The 17,392-nt window shown below is 40.8% G+C and overlaps 1 protein-coding gene across 6 annotated transcripts in view; it reads right to left on the bottom strand.

Moving 5' to 3' along the window:
• Positions 1–1,109: 1,109 nt before the first annotated feature.
• Positions 1,110–17,392, bottom strand: part of znf385b (zinc finger protein 385B) — a 362,216-nt gene continuing 345,933 nt past the window's right edge. For all 6 annotated transcript variants that reach the window (XM_055637874.1, XM_055637873.1, XM_055637876.1 and 3 more), the window contains 4 exons: positions 12,278–12,556; positions 6,493–6,671; positions 5,619–5,720; positions 1,110–2,575 (listed from right to left, as the gene is read on the bottom strand). In XM_055637874.1, the coding sequence (XP_055493849.1) occupies positions 2,363–2,575; positions 5,619–5,720; positions 6,493–6,671; positions 12,278–12,556 (773 nt within the window). In that variant the 3' untranslated portion in view covers positions 1,110–2,362. The remainder of the gene's footprint in view (positions 2,576–5,618; positions 5,721–6,492; positions 6,672–12,277; positions 12,557–17,392) is intronic.

Below are 17,392 nucleotides of genomic sequence, written 5' to 3'. Positions count from 1 at the left end.
TGATGGACAAAACAGTGAACCATTAGTGTCAGCAATTTAAGAGCCTATGTTGTGGAGGTAAAGGAAATTGTTGAGGTAAGATGTAAGATACATCAAACCCATGAATCTTGAATCTAAATTTGAATTTACTTAGATACTATGGCTGAAGAGATAGATGGAAGCAAACAGACTCAATAATAACAAGATGTTGCAATATTGATTTTTGTGCAAGGTCTGCATTCTTAACTGATCATAAGTCTGTTTCGGATAACTGTCGCTGATAATGTTTCTTCCCTCCGCATTATTTAATATGCGGCTTTATAAAGATCTATTTGGATAAAATATACGAAGAAGGTGACCCTGATCTTCTTTCAGGGTCTCCTGGCAGATAGAGTTTGGGACACTCCGGTTGAAAATCATAGGCTATACTGTCTAGCAGTTCATAATTTTGCTTAATCCTTAAGTTTGAAGATTTATTGAACCCTTATAGCTTGTTCTTTTAAAAAAGGGAACATGGAGAAGGAAGAAATTAGAGAATTTTGTGACGGAGAGGCTCAAATGCATTGTAGAAATGCATCCTAACAAATCCTTTTAAATAATTCAGTGAATTTCCATTGATCCGACACGATTATTTTACACCTCTATTTTAAATGCGATTGCCATATTGCTAACCCCCTTAGGAAAATTCACTGTTACTGACTTTGTGAACCTTTGTTGACTATTAATGTCTTTTACACTTGGAAGAATTAAGCTTTGGAAAAATAAAATGTAATGCTTAATCTTCACATTTATGAATCATAGTACCCTAGTTAGAATTCAATCATTCTGCATACATTATTACAAAGGGAACAAGATATTCAAACTAAGAGGAGGTTAGCCAGATCAATTTACACTGCCAGTTTAATATTGTCCATGGGTTCAGGTTGTTTAGTTAATTATTAATATTTCACTCTGAAACGACGAAGGGATGTATTTAGGTTGGATAATATTACTAACATTTTGAAAATACTTTCCATGTAACAGGCTTACAGTAAACAGACACAAAATGCTGGAGTAACTCAGCAGGGCAGGCAGCATCTCTGGAGAGAAGGAATGGGAGACGTTTCGGGTTGAGACCCTTCTTCAGACTGAAGGTTTATAAGGAAAATTCTTTGTTCCTCAAATGGTACAGTGACAGTTTCATTTTAACATTCATTAAGCCAAAGACATTTTACAAACAGTTGATTGATATACCCCATTATTACTCGTTTTCCCCAAGTACCAAAAAATAGAAACAGCAACATTTTGCTTGTGCACTGCATATCTCGTTAGCCTTTATTTTCAAGGCAGATGGTATTGCAACATGTTCAGTAAAGCCTAAAATTATGTTGTTTTTTTTCTAAAATTATTTACTTTCTGTACATTATTGCATTGAAGTGCTACAAATTAATGCAGCAACATTACAGCTAAACATAACAATGGAAGAATTCTGTGATCAGAAGAAAATTTCTGATTGTGTAAAATAAAAGATCTATATCTTTCTTTAAAAAGTTCTGCTAGAGAATCATTATGAATTGTGCAATACACCGAGCTGATACTTTAAACGCATCTTTCACATCATTTAGCAGCAAAACTGGCAAAAAATGCTACCAAACAACTTAAAACAAATTTATCACAGGGCAAAATTGAAACCATATTAATTTGAACTATATCTCATGAGGCTGTGCTATCTGCAAGTTATGAACTTACTGAGGTGTTAAATGTAAACAAGAAGTTAAATGAAGAAAAGCTAACAAAAAAAGTCTGCAGAGTGCTGTGTATAGATCTGCAAGCAACTACACTGCAACTAAACATAAATTACCATTAGAGTTTTAAATCAGACCTGAACAATTCTATCACTATACAAGTTACAACAGTGTTGTATTCAGGTCTGTAACAGCCATTTCACAATCCCTGACATCACAACGTTGTTTTAAACTACAGACGCAGTTCATAAGGAATTCACAATTCACCACATAATGCATTACATTATGTACCAGATATTCATTTATATATTTTTTATACCTCTGTTTATTAGGAAGACTCTTGATGTTAAGTCTGTAGCAACAGATATTTAATGTTTGCCTGTAGATGGATTCCATCTGTGGACAGACTCATTCCAAATAAAAACAATTATAGACTGTAAGGACTAACTCCATAAAAGTTCCCTTGCAAACACAACCCAGTGTTGGTAAATTAATTAAGAGTCATATCACACCAGCACTGAGATCACAACTGTTCATGGAGATGCTACGAGCTGGTGTCAATCTGTATATTTCACAGCATGGACAAATACAAGGAAGAAAAATAAGTTGTTTGTTTTCCTATCTCTGCTGGCCTCGTGTTGTCCCTCGATAAGAAAGCATCAATAAGGTGCAAAGAGAAATGACCCAGGTGATGCGCGAATGGGTCCAGGTGCTGGCCTCAATAGGGCAGGTGTTAATGCCGTCTGGAACAGCGAGGTAGCAGGACGTGGGTGGAGGGAAAGTGGAGAGGTCATAGTTGCAGCAGCAAAAGGATTTGAAAGAAAACCAGGTGGCAATGGTTTTATTAAATCCTTCTGAAATGCTATCTTAGCCTGCAATAAGAAAAGACAAAAGAAAACATTTTATTGAAGTGTTAAAATTATTGATGACACACAACTTTGGCCAGTTTCTTACATTATAAAAATATTATGAGCTCTAGAATTACTCCAACGGACAAAGATAATCACATGCTTATAATGAGAAACATTTGGCCCATTGGGTCTTTGTCGGTTCCCAGAAGAGCAATAGCATTAGTACTATTAATCTTCCCCCTATTTCTCTCTCATACATGCCCATCAACTCTCTTCTGTTTTTTCCTGCCATTATCCCATGCTTAGGGTAATTTATAATTGCTAATTAAACTATCTGATTGCTCTTGGAATGTGGGGGGAAATCAGAGTATCCAGTGAATCCACATGATCATGGGGAAAACATGTAAGCACCACACTGACAGCTCTTGAGTCAGGATCAAACCCGGGTCTCTGAAGCTGTGACGTATCACATTAACTGCTGCACCCCTGTGCATTATTTACACCTCTGCAATTACTCATACTACAATAAACACTAAGATTTAAGTAGCCAAATTATCAAAGGAAATATATAAAGTATCTCCAGGCTTTGAAAACAAAATAGCAAAGTTCTTGATCATGATCCATTGAGCAACAGGGTGTGGAGTCTAAGCTCCCACATCACACCACTGCTGAAAAGGAAAGGAACACACTGAGTAATTATTGTTAGTAAGCCCAGCCTTTGCTCACGGACATATTGTTAATCTAACTGTTTGTTGGAAACAGTTTTGAGGGATAGGATTGTCATTTAGAGAAGCACACAGGTTTGTTATGGGAGGGTCTTGACAAATGAAAGGAGATAACAAAATAGGGTTCATGATTTTGGAATTTTATAATTTAATCTACCTGGATTTCAATATGGAACTTGAAGAAATCTTAAGTGACAGACTAATATAGTATAATCCCATAATGTCAAAGGGAACGTGCAGAGTTAATCCAAAATTGGTTCAGTGGGAAGAAGCAAAAGAATGGGCCAAGGGTCCTCAGTGACCAGATGGCTCTTTACAGTGGAATTTTGTCAGATGTAATACAATGTCCTTTTATTGTAAGCTCTCAATGCAAGAAGCACCAATTGACTGATTGGGAGAGCATAAAAGGATCAAATGGAGATTTACAAGTTAATGCAGAAAGACTAGGAAAATAGGTCAAAGGACTGCATGATAAATGATAGAATATTGAGAATTGTAGGGAACAGATGGTTTTGGAGTGCATTTTTACAAATCCCTGAATGTGGGAGGGAAGTCAGAAAGAGACGTCATTAAATGCATGTGGGATATTTTATGAGACAAGGTACAGAATACAAGAGCATGGAAGCTATGCTGGAAAGGTATAAAACAACAGATAGTTCACAAACTAAGATATTACAGCAGTTATGGGATATTCCAGGGAGAACATGACATCACCAGAGAGGGGCAAAAAGATTTATGAGGACTGAGAAGATTTTAACTATCAAGAAAGATTGATTAGACTAGATATATTTTGGAATGGGAATGAGAATACATGTAATTAATTGAATAAAACCATCAGGGCTCCTGGTGGAGTTGTTAAAAAGGCACAAATCCCTTCAGCAGAATGATCAATATTATCAGGTGGCACTGATTTCCAGAGATCAGCAGATGCATATTGTTTTTCCACCACAGTGGGAGTTTGGAAATCAGTGCTTACAAGGTTACAAAGGCAGGAGCCCTTAGTGAATTTAAGTACTTGATAATGTTCTTGAAGTGCCATTAACTATAAATACGGGCTGTATCTTCTTCAGCTGCCATGGAACAATAGGATGAATAGCCTCATTTTGTGCTCGGAATATCTTATTATTTAATAATATTTATATATTTTAATAATGCACCAGATCAGAAAGTTATGTCTCACAATATATAATGCCGGTGATATTCTTCAGAAACAATTAGTTGCAACATCACTAACTTAGCGAATAATGTGAATTTGATCACTGGTCCTTGACTAGTCAAAACATAAATGCTCATTGGTAAATTCATAAAATGCATGTTCTATGAACTTACCAATGTTCATAGAGCATGCATGTAGATACGGAGATTAAAACTATGCATCTACAGGGAAATTTCATAATAGAACTCTGTGGATAATAAGCTACACTGTACGTGCCGATGGTTGGCAGCATTCCATATTAATTAAGTCTAAGTTCCAAGATCAATGGCATTATCACCCAGAAACACATGAATAAAGTCACTGGTTTCTGTAACATTTATAAGAGACTGTGTTCCATATTTTTGTCTTGGTTCTTGATATTCAAGGCAAATCTCGGTCATTCTATACAGACCTGATTCACGTTTAAGAGTAATGTGTGCAGTTCTGGTTGCTCCATTACAGGAAAGATGTGGAGGCTTTGGAGAGGGTGTACATTTACCAGAGGGCTGCCTGGATTAGAGGATATGAACTAAAAGGAGGTTGGACAAATTTAGATTGTTTTCTCTGGAGCATCAGCAGTTATGGGGAGATCTGATGGAAGCATATGTAATTATGAGAAGCACAGATGAGGTAGATGTTCAGAACCTTTTTCCAAGGGTGGAAATGTCAAAGATTAGAGAGCATAGTTTTAAGATCAAAAACGGAAAGTTTAAAGAGTATGTGTGGGGCAAGTTGTTTACAATGAAAGTGGTTGTCTGGAACACGCTACGGGGATTTGTGGCGTAAACAGATATGGTAGTGGCATTTAAGAGGCTTAGATAAGCTCATGGATATGCAGGGAATAGAGGGTTATGTATTGTGTTCAGTCATGGCACTTGGCATCATATTCAGCAAAGGCACTATGGGCCAAAATGCCTGGTCCTGTGCTGTGCTGTTTAATGTTCTATATCTTAGTATGGTTGTGAGGAAGAGATAGACGCACAAATATTATTTTCACAAAACAGAATGCAATATTACATGCAAAACAAAATACTGCAAGTGTACAAGATCAGTAACAAGAGTTTCATGTACATTACATGCTAATAACTAAAATGTGCCAATATTGTAGTTTTCAGCGCTGAATCAACATTGCAATGGGACTTACTGCCAATATAGTTGAGTTACGTTGCAGTTTGCTATAGGGACTGTATTTAGGTTTCAATGGTTTTCCTGCAACTCTGTCCTTATGCCTCCTGCTGGATATGTGCTACAACAAAAATACAAACAATACAGTAAATGATGGGGCACTAATTTGTATAAAACAAAAAAATGCATTATTCTGTAAGTAGCTTTGCATATAAGATGTAAGTTGACATTTTGGGTCTTGCAGACCCTGCATCAGGTTTGAGATGGAAGATGAAAGATAGCCTGGGAGGAGGTGGGTGTGTGGCTTAAAGGCTAGTAGGTGATAGGTAGAAGCAGATGGGGAGGGGGATGATGGGCAGATAGGACCAGCTGGGGAGGGGGAAGGGTTGGTAAGTGACTGGTTGAACCAGATGGGGAGATGATAATGTCAGATGAAACCAGGTGGGTGATAGGATGATAAAAGTGTCAGAGAAGAAAATCGGATGGACACTGTGTGTGTCGGAGAGGACACCAGGAGTATGGGTTACCTGAAATTGGAAAATTCAATGTTCATACCATTGGGTTGTAAGCTTCCCAAGCGGAATAGGACAAGTTGCTTTTCCAATCTACATTTTCCTCTCTGTAGCAATGGAGAAGACCAAGGAAAGACAGATTGGTCTGTGAATGGGAAGGAGAGTTAAAAATGGCAAAAGGAAGCTCAAGATGGCCATTGTGCACCAACTAGCCTAGTTGGAAGATGTACAGATGAATCACTGCCTCAACTGGAAGGGTTGTTGATGTCCCTGGATGGTGGTGAGGGAGGAGGTAAAAGAACACCTCCTTTGGAATTGGGGAATGTGTCAAGGGACAGGGAGGAAGCTATTTTGCATATTTGGATATCATTTATTATTTACCTGTTTGAGTTGAATTTCTGAGTTGACATGAACATCGCACATTTCACAATGAAAAGTCTTGTTTTGCAATCCTGAACCCTTTGTACCGTTTGGAAGTTTAGCTTTTGATCCTGGTCTGGGATATGATTTAATAGGTCCGGCTCCAATCCGAGCTTCAACCATTGTTTTGTGCTTGGAGCCTGTTTATAACAAATAACAAATTTAGTATGGTTATACCAAATTTAATATGTCAATGATTTGTTATAGTTTATGAATTATTTGTCAATGTAATACAAGTAATTTAATGTAGTGTGGGAAGAGATCACATGGTGAACATCACAGAGTTGGTTTGTGGAAAAACATCAAGCATGGTATATGGCAAATATATGACCATTTAGGTGAACATGCAGATGCTCTGATTCATAGACTCATAGTCATACAGCACGGAAAATGGCTCCAGCCCAATTCGTCCACGTCGACCTCTAATCTAGTCTCATTGGCCCATATCTCTCTGCATCTTTTTTATCCATGATCCTGACCAACAATAATAAATGTTGTTATTACAGCTGCCTCAACCACCTTCTCTGGCTATTCGTTCCATATACCCATCACCCTCTGAGTGAAAATTATGCCCCTCAAGTTTCTATGAAACCTTTCGCCTTTTTCCGTAAACCCATGTTATCTGGCACTTGATTACCCTACCCTGGGCAGAAGACTGTGCATTCTCTCTGTCAATTTCCCTCATCATTTTATACACCTCTGTAAGGTCACCTCTTAGCATCCTGCACTCCAAAGAATAAAGTCCTACCTTGTCCATCAGATGCCCACAATATGCCCTTGAGTCCTGGCAACATCCTCGTAAAATATTCTCTTGTTGATAATAATTGTCTATTTTCTAAAAGTTTATGATTTATACCTATCTGGTTTCTGTCTGACTGCTCAGGAACTGGGGTTTGGAAGCTGAGATTGTAAATGTAGTGCTCCTGACAGAAGGTGACTGTCTTCCTCAATATTAAAAAATGTAGAGAGGGAAGAGGAGATTATAAAAAATAGATAAACTCTGTAACAGCATAAAAAGCAGGATACATTAAATGATAAAGACAAATTGGGATGGGAACAGGGCAAAAATGAAAAGGCCAGACTGCAGGAGTTCTGAGGAGAGCAGGAAATTTTGGAACTCATTGGGGCCCTTCATCTAATCTGCAGATTGGAGATACTTTTGAGTTTCCTCAGATACCAGTCCATTCTTATGTTGCTGAGCTTCTGTCAAACTCAGATCTTCTGGCCAACTTGTCAGTGGGATGCCTATATTATTAGTGATCCAGGCAGTAGTGACATTTCTCCAGGTATCAGCTTAAGAGCAGGGTGCACAGGCTCAGTGAGATTTGGAAAGGAAGGGAGTCCCTGCTTCATTTTAGGACTCAAGACCAGTGGAGTGGTCTAGAATAGAATATTATGTAGCTTTTTACAGATTTTCAGAATTTCACATTTTTGTAGTTTTCTGACTCCCAGGTCAAGATTTTTTCAGTGTGGGCGGCACGACTCATGTCGCAGCGGCCTCTGCAGTCCGTCTGTCATTTTTTTTATTTTTTGTCTCGTTTGTATGTAGTTTTTATTTATTTTTAAACTGGGTATGTGTGTGGGGGGCGGGGGGTGGGGAAACTTTTTAAAATCTTTCCCCTGCACGGAGAACCCGACCTTTTCTCTGTCGGGTCTCCGTTGTCGTTGGGGCCGAGCACCGTGGAGCGGCCTCCAACCGGAACGACCTGGGGCTCCAGTCGCGGAGCTGTGGACGTGGAACTTACCATCATGGAGCTGGCCGAGTTCGGAGCGGGAGGAGCGGTGGTGGCGCGCTCCTGCGGCCCGACCTAGGAGATTCGGAGGCTCCAGCCACCGGCCCGGTGGACGGTGACACCAGGGAGCCCGCGGGTCCCTGCTGGGAGACCGCTTTTCGGGGCTTCCGCAACGGCGACTTCTCCCGCCCGAGTTGCGGGGTTGAGGATGACCTGGAGCGGGGCCTTACATCGTCCGGCGCGGCTTTAAATGGCCGCGGGACTTGTCAGCGCACGCCGGGGGCTCCAACATCAAGACCCGGAGCAGGGCCTTGCATCACCCGGCACAGCTTTATAATTGCCGCGGGACTTATTTACCATCGCCCGCCGGGGGCTTTGACTCTGACATCGGGAGGAGAACGAGGAGTGCAGGGGAGAGATAAGACTTTGCCTTCCATCACAGTGAGGAGGAGATTCACTGTGATGGATGTTCGTGTAAATTGTGTTGTGTCTTGGTTCTTCTTCTTGTTTGTATGACTGCAGAAACCAAATTTTGTTTGAACCTCTGGGTTCAAATGACAACAAATAAATTGTATTGTATTGTATTGTAAGATTTAAATGTTCTGTTTTGTCTATCTGGTAAAATCTTTTGACTCTTTACTTTTATTTCTTCCTTGACTGCCCTGGTAATGTTTCATTATTGAATGTGAGGTGCCGGTAGCTAATCTACTCTTGTTCCTAAAACTGCCACTCATTGCAGGATCTGAATGTTATTTACCTTTTAATATCTGTTCTACACGGTGATCTCAGAAATCACTGAAAAAGCTTATTCATAGTTTATTCTGCACAGGGGAAACATCACAGTCTACAAGGTCACCCCAAGTTCAGAGCTACAAATTGTAAAATCGAAGGGCAACGTTTTTTGGATAACCACACTGAATAATAATTACAATGGAACAGGCAATATATTTACTTTTCAAATTCCCTTCAGAATTGAGATTGCACAGAGCATTTTAGAGAGGTGTCTCATTCCACTGTGTGTGGCAATAATCCTCAAAGATATTTCACTCACGGGAGACATTTAGGTGAAGTGGAGATTATATATACAATCCCAGACATTCTCAATTTTTTTCTCCCTTACCTTTTGTGTATAACATTCCCCAAAATTTATATTGGCGCATGTGAAGGCAGTTCATATGGTTTCCAGAGGATGCTGATAATGACTGATTCAAGCTCACAATCCAGCTCCATTGATAGTTCCACAAGGGGAGCAAGGTTGAGGGGAATAGAGCACATCAGTGCCATATGAACCAAGTTCCTTTCCACTGACCGAGTTCATCTTTTGTGAAGTCAAAATTCTCAGCAAAGCAGAAGAAGATTGATTTCACCTTTATGGGAAAAGTAATGGTGGATCAGACAGTTTTATTGGGGCAGAGACATGAAGCAACTGTACTATTGTTTCTCAGTGATTGATAATGGTTGCCAGGACAGAAACTGTCTCCATCTGTATAGGCAGCCATCAGAATCGAGAGCAATTTGTTTCCCCTCCATTTCCAAGTTGCAAAAGATGCCTGTTTTGAAGTATTTTAACGTGAATGACCATTATTACACCAGCCTTGACAGATGAAAATCTTACCCTAATGGCAAGGAGGTACAAATGATTTGAGACCAGTGTATGCAGTGGTAAAACTCAAAGAATGATTAAAGTACAAGATGTAACCAGAAAAGGGGATTTTGAGCTTAGAAAGAGAAAAGAGCATTATTCACAGACACGAGTAGGAAAAGGGATGTTTCTCCAGATACAAACTCTAGTTCCTCTGCCAAAAATGCTTGTGCCTGTTCAGGATACAATAATAGAGAGAGCCATGTCCGCACAAACAATCTGCATTCTCCAGAAGGCAAGTCATGACTGATTGCCATTGACAGGCAAGGGCAGGTTATTCTGAACATTTGCTACTAAGTTTGTGTATGAATTGCAAGGTAAGGCCAAGAGGAGCAATGGATTTTTTTTCCTCTTTGAACAAGAATGGTCATGACATTTTTCATCAAACCTCTTGTGAAAGGAATTATTTAGGTTTTCTATTTTCCCTTTGGCAGTCCAACAGGATAGAGGATGGCTTGCTTCCACTTTGGTGTTGTTGGTTCAGAGAAGGCTAGCAAGGCCAATGTTCCCAGGAGTAAATGGAAATATTGCATTTGACCTGTTAACGGAGGCATACGGGAAGTTGAACCACGCACTCAGCATCCACAAAACCAAAGTCGTCTAACAATCTACTACACCACACTGCTCTGTGAGCTCATCTTGAATCTTTCAATTTGTCCTCCTGATAGAATCCCCCTTTGCCAGAGCTCAGAATAGAGCTTCTGTATCAAGAGTCTTGTGTTGGGTAGGTGAATGTGGCCTGCCCAACGTAACTGCTAAGAGTAATTTGGACCTTGATAATTGGCCCCGGAAAGGACATTTATATTCTTATAGTGAATTGGAAGGAATTTGTGAAGCCTGCATAGATAGTATTTTCCCTATTACCTTGACTTGTTCGCTGTAGGTAGTCAATGTCTCAGATGCGGGGATCAGGGCTGCCCAGCAGACACAAAGGCTTGTGCCAGGTCTGAGCTTCTGAATCCCAAATGCTCTTTCTCTCAATCGATCAATGGGTATGTATGCTGCCACTTGAAGATGGTGATGAGTTTCAACATTTCAGTCTGCAAGTGCCGAGGGGTGGCACTGAGATACGGGAAGTGGTCTGCATTTTCCAAGGTTTCACTGTGAACTTTTATTGTCAGAGCGTAGTGTGGTGCAGTAGGCTGCTTTGCTAGACGCCATTGGTTTGGTGGATGTTAAGTGCAATGCCCACTCTCCCAGGTGCTTCTGTTAACAACTCAACATTGCCTTGGAGCTCGGATCCTGAGAGTTCATTGCAGTTTGACGGCTGAGCAACAAACAATCTGATTGAGGAACTCGGATGAAAGGTTTTGGTCAGAAACATCAATTGTTAATTTTCTTCCAGTGTTCAACCAGCTAAGTTCCTCCAGCAGGTTGTTTGATGCTCCAGGTCCCAGCATCTGCAGTCTCTTGCGTCTCCACTTGTTTACTGAGGTTCGAGTGACTGGAATGTCATTGCAGAGATTGAACAATCTCTCAATAGTTCTGTTGGAGATGAGATACAATATTGAGCCGTGATAGATAAAGTGTTGGCACAATGGCACAGCCTTGATTGACCAACTTGTCTGCACAGGTCTATAAAGAACATAGAACAGTACAGCACACAATGTGTGTGCCAAACATGATGCCATGTTAAACTGATCTCATCTGCCTATACATGATCCACATCCCTCTATTCCCTACACTTCCATGTAAAAGCCTCTTAAACGCCACTATCATATCTGCTTTCACAACTACCCCTAGCAATGTGTTCCAGGGTCCACTAATCTTTGTGTAAAAAAAATTCCTCTGGACCTATTATATATGCAAAACCTGTAATATGAGGTTATACTAATTTAAAGGTTCTAGCATACCCTGTAGGCTAGCATTGTGGTTTGCATGCCACAAGGAGCAAATACAAATAGGTTTTTCTTAATGGTATAATATAATCCAGAGGCCAATCTAGAAATATCCTATCTTCATATAAAGTTCATATGTTGTCAATAAACGTAAAATGCAGATAGGTTGTTTCAAGATTATCTTTTGGATGTTTTATGTTAGTGGAGAAATCCAAAGTATGTCCGGACAGATATTTTGAAAATAGCCATCCACATTGAAAATCCACCTTGCAAGCTACCAAGAAGCATCTTTGTTGGTCCTCAAAACTGGCATTAATTGGAAAATATTTTATCTTTTCCTTTGACTGGCACGGTGACTTAATTTGCACCTGTGGCTGGGAAACAACACACCGTCCGCCTACAATTTGCTGGTGCCACCTAATTAATATTTTCACCTTATGTTCTTTCAAGAATCACGATGGAACAATTACATTGCATAATAGAAAGCAGAGCAGATTTTTTGCAGCCAATCCAATTATTATAAAAGCACCAACCTGTATTGTGTGCTTCCAGCTGCGACAATGAGTTTACAGCTACTTTGCATAGTGAACAGTAGAGAAGTTTTTTTGCTTTTTCTTCTTCTGATTCAGTGGCAGGGGTTGCGTTCCCATCCACACTCACCGCTGCCAGGGATATGACTGTCTTTCTTGCATGCTCATTCATACTTGCAGTTTCCCCGACAATGGAAGCGGATTTAGGCTGTACAGTGCCAACACTCGTATGTATTAGTAGATTATTCACAGTTACACTGTTGAATGCCAGCCTGACCGCATCTGTGAGGAAAAGAAAATACATTTTGAAAAAAGCGTTACTTTAAATTAATAATTGCTAACAGTGCAACATTGCCCTTCAGTCCACAATGAGTATTAGTACCTTGTAATACCTTGCTTCCATCACCTAAAATTACAAAAACAACTTTTTTATATTTAGCTTATTATTAATATTGTTACGTAAACAGAAATATTGCAGCCACTTTTCCCAAATGAACCATATAATCAGTGAAACGTGGTTCAAAATCACATTTACTGAATGTTTTACTGCTGCAAGTTGGGTGCATTCCACAACCAAGAGACCCTCGATCAGTGTGTGGGAGGCAACAACTGAAAGCGGTCAAAGAAAAAACATCAGAGGTTCTTCATGCTCAAAGGCATCCAGAAAGCGGAGTTAGAAACAACATGCGTCAACTCCCCGAAGGCTCCTGCTGCAGTTGGTGGGGGTGGATGTTGATGAGAAATGCAACAAGATTAAGAGCCAGCAAGTTGTTCTTTTCCTTTCACCTCAACTTCCAATCCAGCATCTATTCCATGGAGTGGGATGAGACATGCCCGTGCTTTTATCCTTCAAAATCTTTGCAGAAGGAACTCTGTGCTCAGCAACCTTAAAGAAAGGGATGGATCAGTACCATCTTGTAACTCTTTCTATGCTGTTTTATACGTCTTTAGAGCCATAAATAACAAAGTCAGACAGAAAGTCCTATCCTTGCCCTGAACAATTTTAGATGACCTGTGGGAAAGTCTGGGGTACCCATTGACTCTGAACATATTGAGTAGGTTTATCCGTTCCTTCCAGATGAATAAGACTCCCAAAAGCAAAGGCTCTCTATCTGAGGTGAGCTTAGTTCTGTGAGACTAGATTTTCCTGTCTGTGTTGCAATGCTTTCATTTGGCAGCATATTACAATCCACGAGAAAACGCATCATATCCCTGATCTACAAGTAGAAGGGAAAGAGGGAAGAATTCAGAAATTGGTAACCCATCTCATTGCTTAAAATGGATCACAAAATTCTGCCCAATGCCTTTTCAACATTTAGTTTAGAGATACAGTGTGGAAACAGCCCCTTCGGCCCACTGAGTACATGCCCACCAGCTAACAATGCCAACAGGTTCTATCCTATACACGAGGGACAATTTACAGTAGTCAATTAACCTATAAATCTGCACATCTTTGTAATGTGGGAGAAAACCTATGTGGGCACAGGGAGAATGTACAAACTCTGTACCGACTGCACCCATGGCCATGCAAAGCAGTAGCTTTACTGCTGCGCCACTGTGCCACCCTATCATTGCCAATTGAGTGAGAACTGCTCTGGAGCTGGTGATACCTGTGATGTATCCAGCAGTACGATATCTGTTAGACTTGCTCCATCAGGAATATGATCACCCATGTGTGCACAACAGGACCGCGGGCATTTGCCTGGTCAGCTTGGACCATGATTTGATGCGATTCTTCAACATAACCATCAGTAGTGCAATTCTCAATAAATTCTGGAGTTAGCCCAGGCTGCTTACTCTCCTCCACTTTGCGTTTCATTTTTGAACCTTTTGCTGAATTCAGCAGAAAGGATGAAAGTAAATGAAGATCTCAGAGCAAAGTCATGGATGAAAACAGTATCTTCTGCTCAGATCCACCATCAAACCACAGTCTGGTGAGCATCAATGATCAATTTGACTAGGCCATGAAGGTCAGAGTGAATTACAGCAAATGTGAGTCTGTGTACTTTATTAGCTGATCTGACTGATATTTTGGTCCCTTCAAGGTCAGGTTCATATTGAGGTTCAAGAACTGGGCGGGGTGTACAGCAACTGTGAAACACAAAGTGGGATTGTGAGCGTTTGTTCCCTCTTGATTGCAAGGAAGAGCCTGGTCCTCAGGGGTCAATGTTGCTGCACAAAGCACGGACCCAGCTCTTGCATGGCAGCAGGTACGTGAGCCATGTTTCACTATACAGAGCAGGCCATCTTTGTACTTGGCATCAACCTGTGTACAGGCCTTGGATGTAGAAACACCAAATGTCACTACATGCTGTGTTGTGAAGAATAGGCTTGACCATGTGGCCGATATCTGCACTACCATCAGCCCTTCCCATGTGAGTTTGTGCTACCCCTGAGCAAAAATAATCAGGCATCTGCCAGCGTGAAATGTTCTTCAGGCTCTGCGAGCTGGCGGATTCCGAAAGATGGTCCCATGACCGTCAAATAAAGGCCATGGTTTAAGGCTGTCCCACCAATGCACACTGAGAGACTGGAATCTGTGTAAAGAGCCCCTTAAAGCTCCCACGCATAGAATGTATGTGAACATTTGTTTTAATTGATCCTGACAGTATAAATTTTGCAAGCAAATGCAATTAAATGCCTTGTGCTGCAAATGGCAACATATTACACATTCTGTACTATATCATGTATATGTTTATGAATAAAGGGCCTGTCCCACTTAAACGATTTTTTAGGAAACTGTGGCAACACTCACTGTCGCAGCGTGACGTCGGAAATGCACCCACCCTACGACAATGTCCATGGCAAGCTACCACCTAGTTTACGTCAAGGTACGACAAGCTCAAACCGGCGACACAATTCCTCGCAACTTGGGACGTCCACCTACGACCACAACGACGGCAACCTACGACAACCTTCGACCACACAGGCGGCAACCTACGAGACCCAAAGTCAACCTACCTCCACCAGCGACTAGCTACGACCCTGTTGGCAACAAATGAAGACAACTGAATACTTTTCTTGACACCGGAACTGTCGCCGGTTGATGTAGGATGATGTAGGTTGTCGCCAATGAAATTCACTGAGGTCATGACCCGGTGACAACCAACATCACCTGGCATCATCCTGGCGACAACCTACGACAGGAGAAGACAGGCAACATCAGGCAACGTCAGGCAACGTCAAGCCCACTGTCGCCGAGAGGTTTTGAACATTTCAAAATCCAGTGGCGACAAGAAATAAATAACGACACTTGAGGAGACCGCTCACGACAATACAGGCGTCACCCCGCGTCAAGCCGAGACCATGTGGCGACAGCCTATTTTTCGGCTATCTCCGAAAAAATCGCCTAAGTGGGACAGGCCCTTTAGATCCATTTTTGATTTTACAAGAGTTGGGTTAGCAGTCCAAAGACCAACAGTTCCACAGGAATGTTTCATTAAAAAAAGAGAATTTCATTGCTAGATGAGAAAATATTGAGAGAGTAGATAATTTAACAACTAATACTAAGAAGTAGTCCATACAACCAACTCTTTCATATAGTAAGATCCAGTGGTTCAAGTCCATTTTCCACCCCATTCCCGAATCAAAAGGTTATGATATTGAAACGTTAGCTCTGTGTCTCTCTCCATGGATGCTGCCTGGCCTCAATATTTCCGCCAGTCTTTTTTGTATTTTGAGACACTCCAAGACTGAGTAACCATAAACAATCTTTTAAAATCTCTAATTACTTGGATTGTGGTCAGTCTGGTTCACTGCCCTTGTTCACCTCCTACCTTTATCCCACTGCTACACCTACCTATTGCGGCTCTGTAGGTTCTATTGAAGTAGAAGTCTGGTTGCCGTGGCCATTTCTCAAGACCAAGCAGGGTGTGAGTTGCAACTCGGCCTCAGCAGTGGGTCCTGGAGACCTGCCCTGGAACAACTGCTGAAGTTTTGGCAGCTCACGACTGTCAATCTCCTTAATAATTGTTTTTAAAACTCTCTCTAGTCAGTTGTATTTAAAAACTGTGTAAATGGACTTAAATATTTAAGAATAATTTTTAAAAACATTGGAAATATACTTAAAAGCAGCTTAATTGACTCAAAATAAATAAATACAATGTATTCATGTTCTCCAAAGATGCCGACTGACCTGCAGAATTGCTCCAGAACTTCTTTCCTTTTGTGCATCATATAACCATATAACCATATAACAATTACAGCACGGAAACAGGCCATCTCGGCCCTACAAGTCCGTGCCGAACAACTTTTTTTCCCTTAGTCCCACCTGCCTGCACTCATACCATAACCCTCCATTCCCTTCTCATCCATATGCCTATCCAATGTATTTTTAAATGATACCAACGAACCTGCCTCCACCACTTCCACTGGAAGCTCATTCCACACCGCTACCACTCTCTGAGTAAAGAAGTTCCCCCTCATGTTACCCCTAAACTTCTGTCCCTTAATTCTGAAGTCATGTCCTCTTGTTTGAATCTTCCCTATTCTCAAAGGGAAAAGCTGGTCCACATCAACTCTGTCTATCCCTCTCATCATTTTAAAGACCTCTATCAAGTCCCCCCTTAACCTTCTGCACTCCAGAGAATAAAGACCTAGCTTATTCAACCTATCTCTGTAACTTAGTTGTTGAAACCCAGGCAACATTCTAGTAAATCTCCTCTGTACTCTTTCTATTTTGTTGACATCCTTCCTATAATTGGGTGACCAAAATTGTACACCATGCTCCAGATTTGGTCTCACCAATGCCTTGTACAATTTTAACATTACATCCCAGCTTCTATACTCAATGCTCTGATTTATAAAGGCTAGCATACCAAAAGCTTTCTTTACCACCCTATCTATATAAGATTCCACCTTCAAGGAACTATGCACGGTTATTCCCAGATCCCTCTGTTCAACTGTATTCTTCAATTCCCTACCATTTACCATGTACGTCCTATTTTGATTTGTCTTGCCAAGGTGTAGCACCTCACATTTATCAGCATTAAACTCCATCTGCCATCTTTCAGCCCATTTTTCCAAATGGCCTAAATCACTCTGTAGACTTTGGAAATCCTCTTCATTATCCACAACACCCCCTATCTTGGTATCATCTGCATACTTACTAATCCAATT

The sequence above is a fragment of the Leucoraja erinacea genome, chromosome 7 (genome assembly GCF_028641065.1).
Source record: "Leucoraja erinacea ecotype New England chromosome 7, Leri_hhj_1, whole genome shotgun sequence".
Classification (NCBI taxonomy): Eukaryota; Metazoa; Chordata; class Chondrichthyes; order Rajiformes; family Rajidae; genus Leucoraja; species Leucoraja erinaceus.
The sequence above is the reverse complement of the archived record's forward strand: the minus strand, read 5'-3'. Positions and strand labels throughout refer to the sequence as shown.